Source organism: Podarcis vaucheri (genome assembly GCF_965113315.1).
Source record: "Podarcis vaucheri genome assembly, chromosome: 15".
Lineage (NCBI taxonomy): Eukaryota > Metazoa > Chordata > Lepidosauria > Squamata > Lacertidae > Podarcis > Podarcis vaucheri.
Genome location: NC_138753.1, coordinates 41017389 through 41039028, shown reverse-complemented (window position 1 = coordinate 41039028; position 21640 = coordinate 41017389). Strand labels below are relative to the sequence as shown.

Genomic DNA, 21640 nt, shown 5'->3' with positions numbered 1-21640 from the left:
CAGTGTCTCCAGCGCCTACCGTGCGGTGGGCCGGAGGGTGGGGGAGCGCATGCCCATACAAGTGCGCACATGCTATTTCTGGTGCACTTCCGGGTCGGAGGAGCACAGAAATAGCTTGTACGCATGTGCAGGGGCCTCCTCCGACCTGGATGTGCACCAGAAGTAACGTTTGTGCATGCGCAAATAATGCTTGTGCATGTGCACAAGCTATTTCCAGTGCTCCTCCGACCTGGAAGTGGGCAGCTGCGCAGCGCTTGTAAGAGCGGGCAGTGGGGGTCACTGCGGGCTGGAGAAATGAGTCCCTTGGGCCTTAGTTTGGGAACCCCTGCTAAAGAAACTCATAACAGCATAGAAAGAGCCTGCTGGATCAGGCCAATGGTCCAACATCCTGTTCTCACCATGGCTGACCAGATCCCAGTGAGAGACCAGCAAGCAGGATTCAAAAACAGGAGCCCTCCCCCCCCTCCGTGGTTTCCAGCAACTGGTATTCAGAAGCATTGTTGACTCCAGCTGTGAATGCAGAGCACAGCCATGGTGGCAAGTAGCCATCAATAACCCTCTCATCCATGAGTTTATCTAATCCTCCTTTAAAGCCATCCAAGTGAGTTCCATGGTTTAACTAAGCAATGCATGAAGAAATATGTGAAGAACTTGTTTTTCCTTCTTCTGGGGAGGGAGGAGAATCATTTTTTGGGTGGAAGATCCAGAATAGATCCTCAATCAAGGCCAGCCCTTCCATGAGGCAGAATGAGGTGGCAAATTCTGAGGGGCAAAAAGTGGCTAGAAATGTTCACCATGTGGTCTGCTCTGGAGTCCCTAAGCTAGTGTACTAACCTAGAGAGTGTAGTAGAGGACTCTGTTCCATCATTCGATCATGACCTGGTCTCCACATGACATTAAGCCAACCCTTAGAGCAGCTCACAGTCTCTTTGGTCCTCTTTGGTCCTTTACTACAAGTCAAGGTTTGGCTTAGTAAGCTTCATATCTGAACTCCCCCCTCCTTTTTGCCCCAGTGCTCTTTACTGCTGAATCCACAGAAAACCTGAATGGCCATTTGTTCCAATTCAGTGCTGAAGAGCAGGTTTCTTGGGGAAAGTGGCAGGACACACACACACACAGCACTCAGACACAGAGCTTTAAAACACCGACCTGTGCCTAAAAAACAGTGGGGCAAAAGATAAATGTGGGTGGGCCCTGCATGTTTTGGTATGTGTGTTAAGAAAACAAATGACTCTTCACTTTATGACAACACTCTCAGTGTTTCTGTATGACATCCTGGTAGATTTGTTTGAGATATTAAAGTGTGGGAAACAACCGGGTCCTATAGAGGAGGCTTTTTCCTCTAGCCCCAGCTGTCCCTGCTGGCCTCTGTCACTACTGTCTCAAGCCCTTCAAGTCTCCAGCCTCCTCCATTGATTGTTTAAGTTTTGGGAAAGGAGTAATTGGTGGAAAGGGCTAGTGGAATCCCCCCCTGCTTGTATTATGAGCTGAAAGGTGGCTCTCGGGGAGGAAGAGGAAAGCGTTTCCCAAAAATTTATTTAGGAAAGCTCAGGAAGCTTTGAGGGGAAGGGATTGAATTGTCACTACTGCTGAAACTCACAACATGGCGGTAGAGCTCCACACCCCAAGCCCTTCTGCCCAACAGCTGGAACAATGAGCACTCATTGGCACCCCCATGGTGAGCAGAATCTGTGTTCTCCTCTCTCGTACTGCTGGCATAAAAATGAGGGTCCTGGAGAGTGAATGTTGTGAAAACAATATATTGGGCCTCTCCAGGTATCCCACTGGGAAGGAAGAACAAAACCATCTGGGTGTTTGCTGTCTGAGTAGAACCCCATGTGAGTGAGTGAGTCCCACTTGGAGCAGAACATTGCTCTTCCTTCTCAAGCCATCTTGCTCCCTGCCAGGTCTGGCATGAAGAGAATAAGAAAAGGCAGAGGAATATTTTACTTCCTCCCTCAAATGAACCTCAGGAGCATCATTTCATTTTTCATTCAGAAGCGAGTGGAAATCCCAGTTGCAAACTCTGGAAGGGCCAGCTCCATGTTTGGGAGGGGCCTTAGGCAAGGCCTGCTCCATGACTCCCCTCCTTCCATGAGTCCTCACCACCTCCTCACCACAATTATGACCAGCTGTTGCTGATGCTCTTCTTCTTTTTCTCTGCTGTCTCCTGAATTGCTTCTCTGGCAGAGAGCCAGTGAACCATGAGGAGGCGGTATCTCCTGCTCTACCTTCTAATCTCCACTATTGCCTGGAGTGTGAGACAGGTGAACAAGCAGCTCACAGTGGTGAAGAGGTGGAAAAAGGAGGCTGTGGTCAGTGGACCCCTGCTGGGGTGTGGGCCCTCAGCATGTGCCTGGCTGTGCCAATCCTTGGTGCCAACCTTGATATCTAGATTCATATCCCAAAGGATTTTTGAAGCTTCTCTAAGGTGAGGGGGGGGTGTTGTTGTTGTTTTCCAGGGGTGGTGAGCAGCAGGCAAAGCGAATGGCAAAGATGGAGCCTGTTGCTGAGAGATTTCTGACTTTTCAAGCTAAAGGGGACTAAAGTATGCAATGTAACACATAACCATTATTTTTGTTCCTTCAACCTTATACCTTCTAACACAGCTTAAAACTAGTCATTACCTCTTTTCAGCAGGTGGCAGCGTAAAGTAAAAACAGGCTCTGCCGTTAAAATGAGCAGGTTGTTCCACCTCACATTCTTTACCTCTCAGGAAAAGCAATGAGACATTTGCAGGAAAGGTCAAGCTTGCGGAAGGTTCTGGACTCATTTCCACAGCAGAGTCATTCATTTTCTAAACAGTTCAGGGCATGAAGAGCTAAGTGCATCCCCAAGGATTCTCTTTCTCTCTCCTCTCTCTTCCAGAGATATTTCATGCCATGTCACAGTCTTTAAGGCACCACCAGATGCCCTGAAGTGTTATTAATTTGAGTCAGGGTTAACTAAGCTCAACTCTGGTGTCTGTATTCAGTGTCAAGCTTCATATCTGAAATGTACTCTTATGGGTTTTATTTCAGGTTTCTGTGAACAGGGCTATTAATGTGGCTGCCATGATGCTGGGTTGGGGAACCTTTTTCAGACTGAGGACCGCATTTCCTTCTGGGCAAGCTTCTGAGAGCCACATGTCAATGGTGGGGAGGGCCAGAGGGAAAAAGTGGGTGTTACATTTCTGCAGTAGGCTAGTTTCTACACATATCTGTCATCCATCTATCCAAGCAAGCAAGGAAACATTCCAGCTGGGCAAAAATACTCACAGAGGGTGCAGAATAGGGCTGGTGACGTGTGTGACTTGTGAAGAGTGGTTAAGGAAGAGGTGTTAGCTGAGGAGAATCCAAAGAGCCACATTTGGCCTCTGGGCCTGAGGTTACTCACCACTGCCTTGAGGCAATACCTGGCCCATCTCTTAGAAAAAAGAATGTTGATAGCCTGTGGTATTCAGGTGTGGATCAGAATTGGCCTACATCAGTGTTTCCCAACCTTTTTTGGGCAAAGGCACACTTGTTTCATGAAAAAAATCTCGAGGCACACTACCATGCCAGATGGGGAAAGGTCACTTTTTACTTATGTAAAAAAAAAATAAAAAAATAGTAACAGCATAGAAGGTAATGGTTAGGCTAGCATCCCTCTTCCAAATATGCTAGGTTTTTATTTGCAGGGACTGTTCTACATGGGAAAGCATTCAGCACTGTCATTCTCCCACCTGCCATCTGAATTGGTACTATTCTGGGTCAACTTACTCTGCTGCATGTGTAGATGAAAATGGCACCAAGTGTGGGGGAGGGGGCAGAACAGGTTTCAGATACAGGATATTAAGCATACACGTACTTCAGATTGAACTGGTTGCTTGCTTTGCAAGTTTTCATTTCCCAAATGACTGCCTTGGCAAGCGCAATACCTACCAGGCTCAACGCCGGTCCCGCGCTGCCGCTTCCCGCGCTCTCAAGGACCCGGGAGGAGGAAGGCGTGAAGGGAATCCCGAAGGCGCGAAAACCTCGCGCATGCGCAGGCCTTCCGCCTGCGACAGCCCAGTAGGCCGGCCGAAGTGAGCGGCGATGGGATGTGGGAGGGAGCTCGCTCGCCGCCCCGCATGTGCCTATGTGGGGCACGTTACAGCCCCGTGACATCAGCGCCACGCAGGCAGCCAGACGGCGAGAGCCCCGCGCTGGGCGGCCTCTCCTCGCCGCCGCCGTCCCGCCTCTCGCCGCCCGACTCGCCCACCTCCCTCCCACGGCACACCAGGCAACGTCTCACGGCACACTAGTGTGCCGCGGAACACCGGTTGGGAAACACTGGCCTACATAGTCACTTACAGACTCATTCCTAAGGCCATTTTCATGGGAGGCAATCTTACTTGGCTACAAGTGATCACCAAAGAAGATTCAGGTGATGTATCTCAATGTATCCCTAGCCGGAATTAAGATTGCCGGAAGAAATATCAACAACCTCAGATATACAGATGACACAACCTTGATGGCAGAAAGTGAGGAGGAATTAAAGAACCTTTTATTGAGCGTGAAAGAGGAGAGCACAAAATATGGTCTGAAGCTCAAAATCAAAAAACAAAGATCATGGCCACTGGTCCCATCACCTCCTGGCAAATAGAAGGGGAAGAAATGGAGGCAGTGAGAGATTTTACTTTCTTGGGTTCCATGATCACTGCAGATGGTGACAGGAGCCACGAAATTAAAAGACGCCTGATTCTTGGGAGAAAAGCAATGACAAACCTAGACAGCATCTTAAAAAGTAGAGACATCACCTTGCCAACAAAGGTCCATATAGTAAAAGCTATGGTTTTCCCAGTAGTGATGTATGAAAGTGAGAGCTGGACCATAAAGAAGGCTGATCGCCAAAGAATTGATGCTTTTGAATTATGGTGCTGGAGGAGACTCTTGAGAGTCCCATGGACTGCAAGAAGATCAAACCTATCCATTCTTAAGGAAATCAGCCCTGAGTGCTCACTGGAAGGACAGATCGTGAAGCTGAGGCTCCAATACTTTGGCCACCTCATGAGAAGAGAAGATTCCCTGGAAAAGACCCTGATGTTGGGAAAGATTGAGGGCACAAGGAGAAGGGGACAACAGAGGACGAGATGGTTGGATAGTGTTCTCGAAGCTACCAGCATGAGTTTGACCAAACTGCGGGAGGCAGTGGAAGACAGGAGTGCCGGGCGTGCTCTGGTCCAGGGGGTCACGAAGAGTCGGACACGACTAAACAACTAAACAACAACAACAACATCTCAATGAGAGGCAAGATGACCCAAGAAGGTGCAGTGATGGTCAGAATAAAAAAAATTCATGCTTACCCTGCTTCCCTGTTACATGAAAGGAAGTCCTAAAATGCAAAAACTGAAGTTTTGAGAAAGAGAAAGTCACAGAGAGCTGTATTTTGGGCTTTGTAAGCATCCCTAGTATCTGACGTAGGAGTGGTGGACTTTAGCTGGCTGTTGACAGGTTTAAGCTGTGCCCCTGCCTACACACCACCTGCACATTGCAGACAAACAAATGCAAATATTCCAAAACACCGATAAGAATCCAAAAGAAATGAAAGTCAGGTAAGCACTGTGCCCCTGAAATGTTTTACCACTCAGAAAACAGGAGCAGAATACAGCAATATGAACAGATATTGTTTCACCTGAGTTGAAACAGAGTATTTTCCTTGTGTCCGAGGTTGTACAGAGATTCTTCACACATCAGGGGTTGCAAATTTATCTCAAACCTGGATCTCAAAATTTGATTAGAATGGGAACCTGGGTGCTATGCATACGATTTGATTATATGAAGCTGCAAGGTACTAATTTTGTATGAGAATGCCTAAATCAATTAATTTTAAAAAATAATAATTATTATGATTTAAAATTATATTCTAGGTAGCCATAAATGCTATATATGATTATGACATCTAATTTGCATAAAAGAAAAGTTAGACTAAATATGTAAAAATCTTAAAACAATATGTGCCCAGTTATTTGAGTGTGTGGGTGAGTGAGATTATGACTACTGCATTATTTCGGGGAAGGACAGCCTGTGTCATGTTAACCCAGAAACTAATACTGATCTTCCCACAATTACTTTGCAAGAAAAGCAAAGCAGGTTTTTCCCCCTTCTTTCTTTTGTGCTGATTGTACACTGGTGTCATCTCCTTTCTTCGCTCTCCTCCAATTTTGTGCTTCCACAACTGGAAACAATGGAGAACAATTATTTCTAAGGGATCTTGGGTCATGTTTTTGAGAGTTCAAATTTCTTAGGAAAGCTCAAATATCATCAAGCCTTACCAAAAGCAATGAAAACAGGTGCTCCTATTATGCTACTGAACACACACACACACACACCAGTTGCTGTGTTGGATATAAGGACTTGGATGGAAGAACAACTGGCTAGCACCAGAGTTCACCTACGTGAACAGAAAGTATGACCAATGCCTAGAGATTTGTCCACCTACAAGAGCCTTCCTATATATTTCAAGGGCCGAGTCAAATGTCCTTCACCTTTGCTTTTCATATCAAAATAATTCCTCGAGCCCTTTAAAAATCATTGACCAGAGTTAACAGCAATTAACATATCTTGACTTTGCAAGGAATGTTGACTACTTTGCTCTGCAAGAAACAAGGGGAATCCTCAGACATCCAAAAAATAAAGATATGGGGGGCTTTGGAGGAACATAAGAGCCCTGCTGAATCAGCTCCATCTGCTCCAGCATCCTGTTTTTACAGAGGTCAGACAGAAACCTCTGGGATGAACGTAAGCAGGAGATGAGCTCAATAGCAGGCATGTACACACACACACACACACACACACACACACACACAATTGAAACAACCAGAAAACCTTGTCCATGAAAACACAGGTGCTTTATTAGGGAAAGTTCTTTTATTACCCTGATCTATATGCAGGGCTGTGCGGGGCACCCAAGCCCTGAATCCTGGGTGGCACCAGGCGCCCACCGCTGAAGCAGCCTAAGCTCTTAACTATCTACCTGTGGGGGGGGGGAGGGGGAGAAGCTGTGTTTCCCACATGCAGCGCCATTGGGGGAAGTTGCGCTCCCGCCAACTGGTGGGCGGACGGGCGCACAACTTCCCCCGATGCCGCTGTCTGCGGGAAATGATCTAGCCTGCAGCTGTTGGGGGGGGGGGAGAGAAGCTCAACAACTTTGGGCCATCTCTCATCATTTTCTTAAAACTGAGTCCCCCAAAATGGGGTGGGTCCTTATCCATGGGAGCATCAGATGGAAAAATATGGTAATTTGGGGGCTTAACTAAATTTGGGGGCGCTGGGCGGATTTTTGCACCCCAGCAACGCATATGCTAAAGACGGCTCTGTCTATATGATTCCACTTTGTAAAAACCAACTCATGATTCCTTCTTACAACATACTATTCCTTCCAAACATACTTAAGAGGTACCTTTGCCTTGCATGTTTGCTTATTTAAAAGTGTGTGTGTTTGTATAGCTATCCATCCAGCTATATGTCATGTACCCATATCCCATGTCCAGTTCTTACAGTTATCCACCCTTTGATTCATTGCTTAAGTTACTAGGCAGGACCTATATTCCATATGTCTTTAGTACCACAAGGTGTAGATCTACCTTTTTATTACTGGAACTTGGTAGCTATGGAGACAAACAATATTAAATTCAAGCAAAGCACTGCATTTGAGCAATGTCTTACTATCATTATATTAGTTGCTTTCATCTCACTTGCTGGATCATCACCTTGTCATGTTGAATGGGCTTGCATGTTCCTATGATCTGAAAATTTTTACACATCACTTGGGAAGACAGGCAAACTAATGTCAGTGTACTGGAAGAAGCAAAGATCACAAGTGTCGAAGCAAAGATTCTTCAACATCAACTTCGTTGGACTGGTCATGTTGTTTGGATGCCTGATTATCATCTTCCAAAGCAACTACTCTATTCTGAACTTTAAAATGGAAGGCGTAATGCAGGAGGTCAACAAAGAGGTTTAAAGACTCCCTCAAGGCAAATATTAAAAAAATGTAGTTTAAACACCAACTATTGGGTAATACTGGTCTGCAAGCCCTCCATTTGAAGAAAAGCCTTTATCAAAGGTGTCATGGACTTTGAAGACACTTGAAACCAGGACGAAAGGGAGAAATGTGCTAAGAAGAAGGCACATTTGGCAAACCCTCACTGTGATCAACTTCTGCCCGGAAACCTTTGTCCCCACTATGGAAGGAAATGTGGATCCAGAATTGGCCTCAATAGTCACTTATAGACTCACTATTAAGACCATGTTCATGGAAGACAATCTTACTTGGCTATGAGTGATCGCCAAAGAATAAGAAGTTGCTTCCATGCAACCCTAATTGTCTAGCTGTAATAGAAGAGATACAAATAACAGCCAGGCATCATATTTAGCAGTGAGAAGGGAATGGGTGGTGATTTATTACTGACATGAGCTGAAAATATACCACTCTTCCTGCACAGAATACATGAGATGATATATATTAGTAAGACTAAGGAATTGCAAATATAGAAGCATATGCTTTACTTACTTCATCTCTTTATAAGAAAAGCTTAGTGCATGTACAATGCTTGCTGATTCCAAATTATTACAAACCTTCCAACTTTCCTCAGATGAAAGTAGGGACATTTTATTCTACATCAGTATCACTGCTTGTGCATTTCCTCCTGGTCAACCACTAAAGTTATTAGAGGAGACATCAAAAACTGCAATATTTTGAGCACAGAAATCTTTGAATTTATGTATTGCATTTAGGAAAGCCTAAGGGAAAAAGAAACCCCAATCAATAAATACAACTAAATGTGTGTTTGTGTGTGTAGAATATGCATTTATGATTATTTATGCATTCATGACTATCATGCATTTATGAGTATTTTGGAAGCAGAATACCTTTGAACATCCATTTTTTTTGCAATTGTGTTTTTACATTGTGATTTTATCCTGTGAACAAATTTAATAAATAATCCCAGCGTTTATTTTGGGGTCCAGGAACATATAAACTTTTGAGTATGGGAATACATAAACTTCCCTTTTTTCAGTATTTCCAATTTCTGAGCAAATTATGCATGTATAAACAACTGCAGCATCCCGGATGGATCAGCTGCACATACATCCGGCACAGGCAACCTCTCTCCCAGCTGCCCTGGGACTCCCCTTCACCCAAATGCACAAAACAGGAAAACTCATTTCAGATTTCAGAAGGTGCCACCATTTCAGCTCATGGGAGAGATCATTGCCTTTTTCCTGTCCATGCGAGAAGCCAGGCAGGAAGGGGATTTTGAAGGGAAGTATTTTTGATTCAGTGGACCCTTCCCCATCTTCCCAAATCCCCTTCCTCTCTACGAATCTAGTCCAGTTCCTTTTAAGCCACATATTTCTCTACATCTCTCCCAAACAGCAGACAAAGAAGAAACGCCTGCCACCCACACAGGTGGCGGTGGCTCAATGACACTTCTGGTTCCCAAACAAAACTGGCAATGAAAGGGGAGGCAGCAATGCAAAGAACCTGGGCTGATCCTAAGAGGTTTAGATGCAGAGCAGACTCTTCCCTTTGTGCACAATGTTGCTGCGCAGCTCATAAGAGCATGCAAATGAGAACCCAAAGTAGGTTGCTGCTTCTCTCTTTCCCTGGCCAGGAGATGGAAGGGGCAATGAATGAAAAAGTGGAGAAAGATTTGAGGTTTTCTTTTTTTAGGGCAGTGGGAGTTCAGGGCTCTGCATGACAAAGTTAGAAGCCATGATGGCTTAAGGGTTTGCATGATGGTCCCAGCATTTTGGGGGCAGTTAGAGACTATTTAATTATAGTTAGGAGATTAGAAATTTACCATAAGTTCATGGGTTCCCCTTTCTTGTGCAAGATTCCCTTCTCCCTTTCTGATTTGAACTATGGTTAACATTATAACTGCAACAGTATCCTTGTTAACCATAGTTTTAGCACTAATCATGGTCAAAGCAGGTTTGCATGATACAGTCTGGGATACCTACAGTTTACATTAAGGAATTATGCATTGGGGCTATAATTCTGCGCTCAGTACTAGTATAGGAGGTTGCAGTATTACTTCTCCCCTCCTTCATCAGGGCACCTCTGTGCTTAGTACACCTCAGGTGGACCAAGTGATTTATATCTCAGCAAACTTATCACTCTAAACCACAATCCTTCTGCATATAACAGTTTAGTCACAAATTCTATTTATTTTGAGCACATAGAGTCTATTGTTGCTAACCAAATTAGATCCTTGGTATAAGTTCTAGAACTCCAGTTGAAAATTGCCAAATCTCAATTGCATTTTCTAGCACATCAAAGAATTTTGCATTGGCCATTATTGTTGGTAAATGTTCACCTTTCAGTAATTATGATTCATCTGTGGCCTGCACATGGCTTGTGTCCTATTACTGGTAACAACACACTGGAGGCATGGGGGGCTCTAAATATGAAATTTGTCCACTCAAAAATTCTGGCTCAATTTTAATTTGGGTCCATTTCTTTTTTACCTTAGCCTGACTTGAAATGGGGCTTATAACCCCCCTTTGCTTCACATAAACCTCACTTTTCTCTGAGCCTTACCTCTCTTGAGCAGGTAGCAGAAAAGTGTGGAGGACTTACATCCTAGCTCTCTCCTTAAAGGTAAAGGGACCCCTGACCATTAGGTCCAGTCATGGATGACTCTGGGGTTGCAGCTCTCATCTCGCTTTACTGGCCGAGGAAGCCGGCGTACAGCCAGCATGACTAAGCTGCTTCTGGTGAACCAGAGCAGCACACAGAAACGCCGTTTACCTTCCCTATTTGCAGTTTGATGTGCTTTCGAACTGCTAGGTTGGCAGGAGCAGGGACCAAGCAAAGGGAGCTCAACCCATCGCAGTGATTGGAACCGCTGCCCTTCTGATCGCCACCCGCGTCCCTTTCCTCTCTCCTTAGCTGGAAGTTATACACAGAACATAATTTCCTCTTAGGAAATCACGGCAGTTCATATTTGAAAACTACAAGCTCCCCAATGGCAGGATGGTTGATACCTTGAGCATCATCTGTGTCAAAGCTTGACCTTCCCATTTCCAGGTGATGTTTTCCCCCTACTTGATGTAGGGAATGTACAGGGAAGGCATATATTCAAGCATTCTTTTTAAAGCTTGTTCATGATTTGATAGGAATCCTCAAGGGTTCTTAGGATGAGCCAAAAGGGACTAACATTTAACTGCCTTCTACTGTCAAGTCAGGGCAGTTAAAAGGTGATGGTTTTTGGGTATCCAGTAGGGCTCTCCCAAGTCATATCTCATGCACTGCTGATATAGCACTGAATCTTTACAGCTACATCTCTCTATAAATAATAATATTTGGCAAGTAAGCTGGGTTTGGCTTAGTGGGTCACAAGCTATGCACTGCATACATTGTGGCTTTAAGACCCATAAAGGTGGACAGGATTTATGGCTTTAGAAGGACAATATTGACAGACAAAGTGAAATTCCTGGCCAGATTACTTATTCTGGCTCGATACAATAAGAGCATTTCATTATCTTTTGTGATAGAGCCTTTTCAGTTGCAAATCAGCTTAATGAAGCTATTTATATCTGGGATATCTTGTCTCTGTCAAATGCAAATACTCAAGGGCCATGAGGAAGTAAGAGCACATTCGCTTTTCTCGCATTCCCTAAGTCTTTGTCATGCCCTATTTATTATTTGTTTGTTCGTTTCATTTCTGAATCACATCCCACAAAATATCCCAAAGCGATTCAACAGTTATAAAATTTCATGTCCCACACAGATACAGACTGGGATTAAAATATCCACTTAAAAGGCTTTTGGGGAAAGAAAGGTCTTCAACAGGTGCTGAAAAAGTAATGGAGACAATACCAGGCTGGTATATAGTGGGAGGGGGTTCCAAAGGCTAGGTGCCATCACACTAAAGGTCAAGTTCCTACTTTGTATGGAGACTTCCTGATCAGATAGATGGTACCTGCAGGACTCCTTTTCCTGAAGAGAACAGTGATTGGCTGGATGTATAAGGGGTAATATATAGGTATAGTGCCTGGGCCCCTAGCTTACATAGTGGCAGTTTATTTTCTTGCAATATCCATGATGTAGTTTCAGGGATTGTGAAAAATGGGATTTGTGGAAAATGTAAATGGCAGCCTGCCTTATTAATCAGAGACCCATCTTTGTAGGAGGGGTGTAACAGAGGGTACTAGCCACTGAAGCATGGAACCTGGTCTGCAACCAGATATGCCACTGACTGCAAATCCTATCAAACTTGCACTCATTTAGGTAAAGGTAAAGTTCCGCTGGAAAGTTAAATCCAGTCAAAAGCGACTCTGGGGTTGTGGTGCTCATCTTGCTTTCAGGCTGAGGGAGCCGGCGTTTGTCCACAGACAGTTTTCTTGGTCATGTGGCCAGCATGATTAAACCACTTCTGGTGCAACGGAACACCATGACAGAAACCAGAGTGCACGGAAATGCCATTTACCTTCCCGCTGCAACGGTACCTATTTATCTACTCGCACTGGTGTGCTTTCAAACTGCTAGGTTGGCAGGAGCTGGGACAGAGCAGCAGGAGCTCACCCCATCACGGGGATTCGAACCACCAACCTTCTGATCAGCAAGCCCAAGAGGCTCAGTGGTTTAGACCACAGTGCCACCCACGTCCCTTTTTTACACTCATTTACTGTACATATGACAGAAGAGAATTTTCTATCCCTCAAATGCCATACATAAGTAGTTGTTGTAAAAGTCAGTTTACAGTTGCATTTCTCCTTTCTTCAAAATTACATCAGCGCATTGAAGGAAAACACAGGCACCTAATTACACACATTTGAAAGAAATGCCCTTGATCTGCTCATTGCTTTTGGGGATACAACTGTCCAACTGCAATTTGCCTGCCAGCCGGCTCTCATCACTGCCTCCAGGACCCATGATAAGGTTTTGCACTTGCTACCAAAGAGCATCCTGTATTTGCCTTTAGAAAATTATTATTACTGCTATGGGAAAGAGCAAATGGTCTTTAGTCTTAGCTTAAATGTTACTTTGGTACTTTTAGCAAAGAAGTCATTTGCAGCAGAAGCCTAAAACAACATTTACAAGGCAACACATATCCTTTGATTTGTTTATGAGACAGTGGGATTGGCCTTTGATTCCTACAAGCTTTAATGTTGTATCATCTTGTTTCATTTCTACATGGAAGAAAAATATCCTAGACTCATTCTATGTCCCTGAGGAAGACCCCCTTCTCTTACTCTGTTGACACTGAACAAGTTCAGTCTACAGTGATCTGTCAAGCATGGCATCTGATATACCCTATGAGCATTACCTAAGCCCCAATAAACTCATATTGAGTAATTCATTGAGTTCAGTGGGCTCTGAGCAGGACTTATAGGCTTGTTTCTCTCTCCGAGTTTTTTTTTTGGGGGGGGGAATAGATTGACATAAAACCTGATAGAGAAGAACATTTGTCAAACAGGCAGAAAAAATACTTAAAATTATAAAATATTTGGATATCCTTCTGTCCTTTCACTCCATTCCATGGTAGGGTCACTATACCCTGTTAAAATTGTGAATATATATATGTGTGTGTGTGTGTGTGTGTGTGTGTGTGTGTGGATAAATGAATTCCATCCAAATAGAATGCCAACTACAATGAAGAAAGTCAATTCCTACAGTTGTGAACCCAGTTGTCATTCCACCAGTGCACATATTAGCTAAGGGTGCTGGCATAAGAAGCCCAAAGAGTCAATGTTGCAGCATAGTCACAGCAATCCATCACAGAGTGTGCCCATCTTAGGTTACACCCAACTTTCTGCACACAAAAGTGGACATTGGTCTGACAGATTTGGGTAAAGGTTATTGCACAACATAGTCAGTCTAGTGTCAATCAACAGAGAGGGAAGGAAGTGTTCTCAGCATTCAAGTGCCATGGTGCCAAGGTGCACAAAGATAATAATAATTACGGTAATGCTCTTCATTCTCCCCCCCCCCACAAGCCCCCTATGAAGCTGTGGGTCCCCAGTTCCTGTGGAGCTGCCTGTCTCTAAGGCAGCAACAAATATTCCTGCCAAAATATACTGTATAAACATAAACCAGAACATCCACCTGATACAAATGGACTCCAATGAAACAGAGTTGTTGACTGGTTCCTGCAGATCTAAAATTGACACATGAGGCATTAAGCAGTGCCTGCCAATAGAAGCTTTATTTGTTTTCTTCTCAAGTTCTTAATTTCAGCAAAAATAAAAAATAAAAATGCTTATTTGAGTTTTGATTTTTTTAAAATTAGAACCACATTTAAATCCACATTTAAATCAAGGCACTTTTAAAAGGACTTAACACAACATTTCCGTTCCTTGCATTCTGAGGAGATTTTAAAGCACATTCCTAAATGCATTGAGGAACTAGGACAAAAATACTGGGAGGAAAGTTCATAAAGTCCTCTGCTTGATAATTCATTTGAAATAGGTCAGAAAAGCCATGGGATTTTGTACTGATGCCCCCCCCCCACTGCCCTAGGCAAAACCAGGGTGTTTAAGTACTCGGTTTCTCATCCCCTGTTAGAGACTAATAAAATGCAGCCTTATTCACTTCCCCCCTTGATATCAAGGGTGTGGCAGCAGTAATGCCCGTGAGGCCAACAACTTTGAACCAGCATAAAATGGCTAGAGGCTAAAAGGCAGGCCTAAATGCCTTCATCATTGCTGTTTATTCCAACCTCATCTCAGACTTGAACAAGCCCCTTTCGGGACTGAACTATTGAAAATAACCACAGTCACTTTCCTGATTGCTGTAATTTAATTAAATAACCTTTCACACTGGGCAAACCCAAAAGCAAAAAGGCTCATTAATCTTTCTAGTGATTAGAGACACCTCGAGAGCTTCGAACATTTACCTCTCCTTCCCAGCAGCAGAAATGGATTTAGGAGGATCATGGTTCATACCTCACATTCCCTGGAGCCAGAAATGGTATACGTGCAGGGTCCAGATCCATTAACCGATACATCCATGGTCTCGGAATTTGTCGGCTTGTAGTCCACATAATACTCCTGTAAAGGGGAGTTCATTTGCCTTTCAGACTCTCGAGCTTTTTTCCGGCGCCTCTTCATAAGAGAGTGTTGCTGGAGCTGTTTCATGCTGGCCGGGTAGCGCTTCCAGGAGACGTAGATGACCAACAAAATCATAGCCACCGATAGAAAGAGGGCCACACTTCCAGCAATAATCTTGTGAAAGGAAACATGCTCATACTCTGGCTCTGGTCCAGATGTTGGGAAATCTGGAGAAGGATTTGCTGTAAAAGAGGTTGGCTGATAGTCTTCCAGTTTGGGAAGAGTAGGCTTTGGAACAAAGATGGGCCTCTGCTGAGTTTTAGGGGCCTGGTAGGGCTTTTCAGTCACCACGACTGGAATTTCAGCACAAATGTTGTAGGTTTCTACAGCATCACTCACTTTCTCACCCTGGATATGCTTTGGGCCTGCACAAATCATGGTACTTTCCTTGTTTCCTTTGAAGCTTTTAAGCCAATTAAATAGAGGGCAAATGCTCCGAGTACATTCCCACATATTTCCAGAGAGAGTGATGGATATTAAAGAAATCCAGGCATTGACAGTCTCCTGAGAGATGTTGGTGAGTTTGTTGGAATCCAGGTTGAGTTTCTGCAAGTTGGGCAGGCACTGGAACGTCCCAGGTTCAATCCCTGCAATGTCATTCCCTGATAAATCCAAGTTGTGTAAGGAACTCCAAGTCCACGTTAAACCTTGGCTGATGGATCTGATCCTATTCCATTGCAAGTAGATTGAGCGGAGGTTGAAGAGACGTGGAAAGTGAGCAAAGTTGATCTTAGAAAACTGGTTGTGCTCCAAGTGGAGCTCCGTTAGCTTCAAGAGGCCAGCAAAAGCATTGCGGGATAAACTCCGTAGGCGATTGTAGCCCAAATCCAGAAAATCGAGATTGCGACAATCTTGGAAAACTCGAATCGGAACGGTTTTCAATGAGTTTGAACGTAAGTGCAAGATCAAGAGCTTGCGGAGACCTTTAAACTGCTCAGACTGCAGTGCCTGTAGCTTGTTGTATGACAGGTCCAGATTGCGGAGGTTGGGGACTGGGTGAAATGTTTTGTTTTGCAGGTGGGTAATTTTGTTGGAGCTCAGAATTAATTCCTTCAGCCTACGGATGCCCTGGAAGGCATCCTCATCTACGGAACTGATGTAATTATGGTCAAGGTATAGCCATATGAGTTGGTGAAGGCCTGCAAACTGATTTGGCTTAAGCTTCTGGATGCTGTTGTACCGCAACGATAAGCCTTGAGACCCTCCGGAAATGTTCTGAGGGATGTCTCTGAATGCATGAGATTCGCAGTACACAATTTTGCCATCACATCTGCAGTTCTTGGGGCAAGCTCGCTGAGCCCCGGTGAGCGTCACAAACAGCACTGTAGGGAGGAGCACCAACACTGCACTCATGCCTCTCAGCTGCTTGATTACATGGAAACCTGCAATATTAAGAAGATGAGAAACATACATTGTAAAACCAAATAAACCAGAGGCTCCGGATTCATCAGTGGGACCTTCTAATAACACAGAGCAAGTCTAGCCTCCTTACCGATTCTTTCCCTATTTGTTTTGCCTGGAAATGCTTACTCTTCTATCCCTTCTTCTGTTTCTTCTTCCTTCTGCTGTTCCCAGTTCATATATACCACCACACTATTCAGTTACCTTGGTTTGATTTATGACCTTTGAGGAGGAATTTAGCCCTCCCCACTTCCACTTGTTTTTGACTCATCCCCATGTGCATCAGCAAGCTACATCTCACCAGAACACCCTTATTCCTAGGATGCCGGGATTTTCACAATAAACGTATTTGTCAAGTCACTGTGATATAGCTTTTGGAAGGAAAAATGACTGACTCTAGGGCTGTTCATAGTTCCTGAAGAAGCAGGAGGTTTCTTAATAAACCAACTTGCTAGTACAGGTCCCATCGACCCCTTATGAATTAGCAACCCAAATTTATAACTGATCTTTATAGTATAGCAAACTAGTAGTCATCAAAACTATGCATATATATATAATGTTGAAATGATCTTCCAACAGAGTGCAAGGTAGGATTCTTTCATGTGAGCTAAAAAATAATTCAAGCCTGCAGAAAGGTAGATTGGTGTGCATGCCTGGTGTGTATTAGGAAGTCTCAGAGATAGCATCCTAATAAATAAAGGGCTTCCTAATAATCGTAACACACTTGCATATCTATCTTCATTTATCATTGCTTATATAGTGATAACTATCACCTGCAGGTATGTTTTAATGCACAGTGGCATGGGTTTATTTTAGTGTATGTGTATATATGACAGATGTTTGCAGAATAATATTCATTTAGCTTGATGTGAATGGCATACTCCTAGCAGCAACAGAGCAAAACTGAGTCAGATATGCATCAGATTCTAGCCAATTTTAATATTATACATTCCACACGCCAGCAACTTATTGTACTGTAACGCTTCAGTGTGCATGCAGCCCCCATAGCCCATGTTTTCTGAATAACTATGAGGGTCTTGCATGCATGTATATTCACAAAGTGTGTGTGGTGAAGCCGGGAGCAGAGAGAGACTTTTTCAGCCCTTACAATAATCTTTGAGCCAGTGGTTCTTTCCAGAGTTGTAATCTTTCTGATGATTCAACGGCATTTTTTCATCAGGAGAATTTTTGAGAAAGAGCTATTGTCTTCTCGATAATAAATAGTTTATTATTATTATTATTATTATTATTATTATTATTATTATTATTATTAGGATGAGTGGGAAAGAGAGGGGAGAAAAGGGACAGGACAGAGAGGGAGAAGTTATTTTCTCTGATGTCCCTGGTTGAAATCAAGAGATACGCTGTGTGTGTTAGTGGTGTGTGTGTGTGTGTGTGTGTGTGTGTGTGTGTGTTAGAGCAAGGAAGTATTCCTAATCTAAAGATCTTTTGACTCTTGTTTCTAATCTTTCACTTCAATGGCAAGGCTTTTTCATTTAAATTCTGTTATTTTCTTTTTGCCCCTAAGACAGGAACAGCAGCCAAATAGAAATGCTTTTTGGCTTACAGATGGAGGGGGAAATGTAACCTGTCACAATTGGAGGGGGTGGGGAAGGAGCAGCTATCAAATGACTGCTGGAGATCTAAGCATATATTTTGGGAGGAGTGTCTCCCCCCCCTCTCAGATACCAACTCAGCCCTCCTGAACGCAGGTCTACAGCAAAATACCTCTTCCTCACTTTGCCTTCCTGCATTCAGCAAAAGGGCTAAAAATTCAGATGCCCCCCAGAAAAGCTTGCTCAGTATGAAACCCGGCGAATCCAGGATGGGGATGCAACATGCATTTATCTACTTATGTGTGGACAGGGAAGCAAAAGAGAAGCAGAGCTGGGGCAGGAGCGGGGGAGGAGGTGGGGGTGGATGGGAGAGCAAAATCACTCCAGGATGTATGTATAACTAAAGGATGTATGTGTATCAATTAAGTAAGGACATGCATCGAGAGATTAATCACAAAAAGGGACACTGCAGGGACAGAAACGGAGCAGGGCAGGAAGGGACAAAACACAGAAGCTAAAAATATAATAGCAAGTGAGTCACCTGGCGAAATAAGGCACGAGCGATGCCGTGACACAAACACGTTATATATATCTATATCTCTTTATGCAGCTGTCCTACAGATAGGGAAAAGTTCGCTTACCCATCCTTTTGTCATCGGCAACTGTGTCCCCTTTTCCTTCCAGCTGTTTTGCTTCTTGTTGGTGAAGATGGTTTTCCCCCTTCTTCCTCTTCTCCCCCCCTTCCAAGTCGGTCCCTCTCCTCTAAACCATCACAATGTTCATGTCACACACAAGCCCAGCTGCCACCTACTTCACCGCCATCCGGCGTGAATGCCAGGAACCTACACAAAGTTCCCGAGAGAGGGGGGAGGGGGACGAAAAAGAATTTAGGGGAGATGGGGGAGGGTTAGGGGATGGGGATGAAGGGGGGGTTGGGGAGGGGGATACAGGACTGGAGGATGGGGTATGAGTGATGGGGCAGGAAGAGGAATGGAGCGGGTGTTGTGGGGGGTGGGGGTGGGCAGGTTTGTTAACCTCTCAGAGCCATGAAGCACATCAGCCGGAGAGCCATGAGCATCGATGGGGAAGGTTCAGTGCCGGAGCGACGGCGGACCGCGGAGGGAAAGCAAGTTCTGGAGGAGAAAGAAGGGCAGGGAGCTTTGCCCGGCTCCGAGCAGCCCTCTTCAGGCGGCTGCCCCCTGCCATTCCCAGGCACAGCAATCCATCCTCTGGCAGGTCCCCGGCGATGGGCGACGATGCCACCAGGCCTCCAGAGCTGTAGAAGAAGTCAACCCGCCCCCCCTCCTCCTCCACCAGACCCGCCACCCGCTTTTACTCAAAGCTGAGCTGGTTAGTTTTCTCCATTTAGCCGGTCAGGTTGAAAGTGTTCCCTCTTTTTGCTGTTCTTGTTGTTGTTGGGCTTTTTTGTTTTTGGTGAGCTGTGCTGGAAGAGAGTGGCTGCTCTCCTGTACTCATTCAGAAGGCTTTTCAGACAGCGAGGATGCTCAGGAGCTTGTTGGTGCTAATGTTCTAGTTTGCGATACACTGAGTGCCCTCCACTGGAGAAAACAGATCACATATTAAAGGCACGAACAAGTGAGGCTGTCATTGCTATGCAGACTTCCTTCTTTCAGGAAGGGAATTAAAGACACAGGCGTGCTATTTCAACGCCCACCCCCCCACCCCCACGCTCCTTTCTGCACCGGCTCCCCTCCCTCCCCACACAGCCACACACTTCAGCACCTCTGGACCTTGCCCAGATTATTACTAAATGTGTGATGCCGCCGATTTGTTTGCATTGGCTGGAAACAGCTTCAAAATGACTCAGACCCTCACTTCTCCCTTTTTCTTTTTAATTGTCGTTGCAAGGTTCCCATCGAAAAATCGGGAATTCCAACTTTAAACCCCCAGCATTGTAATTCTGACCCCCCCTTCCCTTGCTCTATTTTTCTTTCATCACTTGGACTGGAACGGGGTGCATGGGAAAGCTTTCTGTTTGCAGATTCATAATTTGTGTGAAAGGCATCACTCATGGACTAAAAAGAAATTGTATTAAAAGCAGCTTTTTTGAACCGTGGAGGCACTGAAAAGGGTGGAAGAAACAAATCGATATATAGCACAGAACTCAAGATGTCTAATCATGGACACTTGTTAATATGGACCCTGTTGTGTCATGATTTCAGCAAGGCATTTGACAAGGTGCCCCATGATATTCTTGTAAAGAAGCTGGTAAAATGCGGTCTTGACTCTGCTACCACTCAGTGGATTTGTAACTGGCTGACTGACCGAACCCAAAGGGTGCTCATCAATGGTTCCTCTTCATCCTGGAGAAGAGTGACTAGTGGGGTGCCACAGGGTTCTGTCTTGGGCCCGGTCTTATTCAACATCTTTATCAACGACTTGGATGATGGACTCAAGGGCATCCTGATCAAATTTGCAGATGACACCAAACTGGGAGGGGTGGCTAACACCCCAGAGGACAGGATCACACAGCAGAGGCTTGACAACCATATGTCAGGAGTGCTCTGATGGTGTTTCCTGCTTGGCAGGGGGTTGGACTCGATGGCCCTTGTGGTCTCTTCCAACTCTATGATTCTATGATTCTATGTTTGGCCCTTCTGCCCCCCCCCCCCAAGAGGCGAATGCCAGCAATCAATGGAATTAGCTTGTGTTGCAGGCAAAAGGTCCCAGGTGCAATCTTGTGTGGTGCAGTGGTTAGGATGTTGGACTAGGACTTATGGGACCAGAGTTCAAACCCCCACTCAGTCATGAAGTCCACTGGGTGACCTTGGGCCAGTCGCTACCTCTCAGCCTAACCTACTTCATAGGGTTGCTGTGGAGATTCAATGTATGGCACTTTGAAGTCCTTAGGTTGAAAAAAAAAGGTGGAATATAAATGCAATAAAAAAAAATCCATGGCATCGTCAAGGTAACAAGACCATGGGTAGGACATTTGGAAAAGACCCCTCTCCACTTGATACCATAGTGGAGTCTTCTTCAACCTGGAGCTCTCCTCGTGGTTTTGGACAACTCCTACCATCCCCACCCAACAATGGTGATGGGAATTGTAGCCCAAAACATCTGAAGGGCACCCGGTTGACAAAGGCTGCCTTAGTTTATGAAACACCACACTATTCAGGGTAGACAATACTGGACTAGATAGTTGAGTGGTCTGACTCAATATAAAGCAGCTTTAGTTTATATGACAACATGTAAAAATCCAAACTGGGAGGCAAATGGAACCCAACATCTAATGGAATATCTATTATATGTTTAACCAGTGATCTGAGGGTTCATGGCAACCTTGAGATCACTGGTTGAAAGAAGATTTTAAAATTGTGTTTACAATGTGTTTATACTGTTTTAAAATTATTATTTTTGTAATCATTTCTCCACCTGCTGCCCTGTTCTTCAGCAGGAAGAACAGGATATAAATCTGGCATGATCTACTGTATGTCTTAGCCTGAATCCCTGAAGCATTTATTTATGTGGTCAGTTCATTCATTCATGTCGCTACCCTTATATTAATATGTACTGGGCAGCTTAAAAACAAAACAACATTAAAAATGTGAGATATAAGAATCAAAACTAACAACATGCAATAAAATGCATGCATCATTA

General features: G+C 44.4%; 1 protein-coding gene across 4 annotated transcripts in view; it reads right to left on the bottom strand.

The window, feature by feature from the left end:
- The window catches only part of LRRTM4 (leucine rich repeat transmembrane neuronal 4), a 414996-nt gene extending 395379 nt beyond the window's left edge, over positions 1-19617 (bottom strand). For 2 of the 4 annotated variants that reach the window (XR_014213840.1, XM_082200445.1), the window contains exons 1-2: positions 18661-19617; positions 14849-16444 (exon numbers count right to left, since the gene is read on the bottom strand). Coding sequence is in view for 3 of the 4 variants with exons in the window: in XM_082200445.1 (XP_082056571.1) it covers positions 14892-16444; positions 18661-18664 (1557 nt within the window). In the remaining variant the exon portion in view is untranslated. The remainder of the gene's footprint in view (positions 1-14848; positions 16445-18660) is intronic. The other 2 variants (XM_082200443.1, XM_082200444.1) reach the window with 1 other exon arrangement.
- Positions 19618-21640: the final 2023 nt, after the last annotated feature.